The sequence below is a fragment of the Alligator sinensis genome, unplaced genomic scaffold, assembly GCF_000455745.1.
Source record: "Alligator sinensis unplaced genomic scaffold, ASM45574v1 scaffold107_3, whole genome shotgun sequence".
Taxonomy (NCBI): domain Eukaryota; kingdom Metazoa; phylum Chordata; order Crocodylia; family Alligatoridae; genus Alligator; species Alligator sinensis.
Window position 1 is genome coordinate 609,588 of NW_005842578.1, and position 1,200 is coordinate 610,787.

The 1,200-nt window shown below is 64.2% G+C and overlaps 1 protein-coding gene across 1 annotated transcript in view; it reads right to left on the reverse strand.

Annotated features, from left to right (window-relative positions):
- NOVA2 (NOVA alternative splicing regulator 2) overlaps positions 1-1,200 on the reverse strand; it is a gene marked incomplete at its 3' end in the record, with an annotated part of 5,673 nt that overhangs the window by 4,158 nt on the left and 315 nt on the right. Inside the window, exon 2 of the mRNA XM_025214309.1 lies at positions 1,010-1,153. Coding sequence (XP_025070094.1) covers positions 1,010-1,153 — 144 coding nt within the window. The remainder of the gene's footprint in view (positions 1-1,009; positions 1,154-1,200) is intronic.

Below are 1,200 nucleotides of genomic sequence, written 5' to 3' on the forward strand. Positions count from 1 at the left end.
GAGCCCGGCCTCGCTGCCCCCCAGCTCGGAACCTCAGAGTCCTCCAGCGCCCCCCCCCGCCCCGCCCCGCCCCGGCCCAGGAGAGACCCCAGGGCTCCTGGCCTCGAGATCCCAGCCCGGCTCCTGAGGCGTCGGGGCCGGGGAGGGGTCCGCTCCTCCAGCCCAGGGGCACTGGGGGCCGGTGACCCCCGGCCGGGCACCGTGACGGGCAGCCGGGCGGCGGGGAGTGGACATAAGGCGTGCTGGGCAAGGGGTGAGGCTGGAGCAGGGTTTGGCCATCAGGGTGTGACCTCCCCCTGCCCCCGACTGCCGTCTGTCTGTCCCTCTAGCCCTGCATCCGGCCAGCCTGTCGTCCTTTCCCTCCCGGGATCCAGCCATGGCTCATCCACCCTCCCCATCCCTCCATCCGTCTGCCCATCAATCCCTCCCTCTATCCCTCCAGCCATCTACCCATGCAACCCTTTCCCTCCCCATCCATCCATCCATCCCTCCATCCACCCATCCTCTACTCATCCTTGCATCTATGCATCCGTCTACCCATCCACCCCTCCCTCCATCCCTCCACCTCTCCCTCATCCATCCATCCCTGCATCCCCATCCATCTACTCACGTATCCTCCTCTATCCCTTCATCCATCCATCCACCCATCCATCCACCTACCTGCTCCTCCCTCTCTCCATCCATCCATCCATCCATCTCTGCATCCCCGTACCCATCCATCTACTTATGTATCCTCCTCTGCCCCTTCACCCATCCATCCATCTGCCTGTCCCTCCATCCATCCACCCATCCACTACCCCTCTATTCATCCCTGCATCCATCCATCCATCCACCCACCTGCTCCTCCCTCCCTCCATCCATGGATCCACCTATTCCTCCACTGGCACCCCACCCACCCATCTCTCATCTATCCGTCCATCCCTCTGTACGGGTCTAGGGGGATGGCTACATCCATCCCTCCCCATGGACACCCCCACCCCCCTTGTACATCCCCCTGACCCATACTCACCGGGGTAGAAGTCCTTGGATTTGGAGAGCTTGATGGTGGCCCCCGTCTCCTTCTGCAGCTGCACGATAGTCTGCCCGCCCTTGCCAATGATGGAGCCGGCCGCGTAGCTGGGGATCAGCACCTTGAGGAAGTACTCGCCCTCGTCTGGGGGCGCGGGGTCATCAGCACCAGGGCAGGGGCCGCACAGCCCC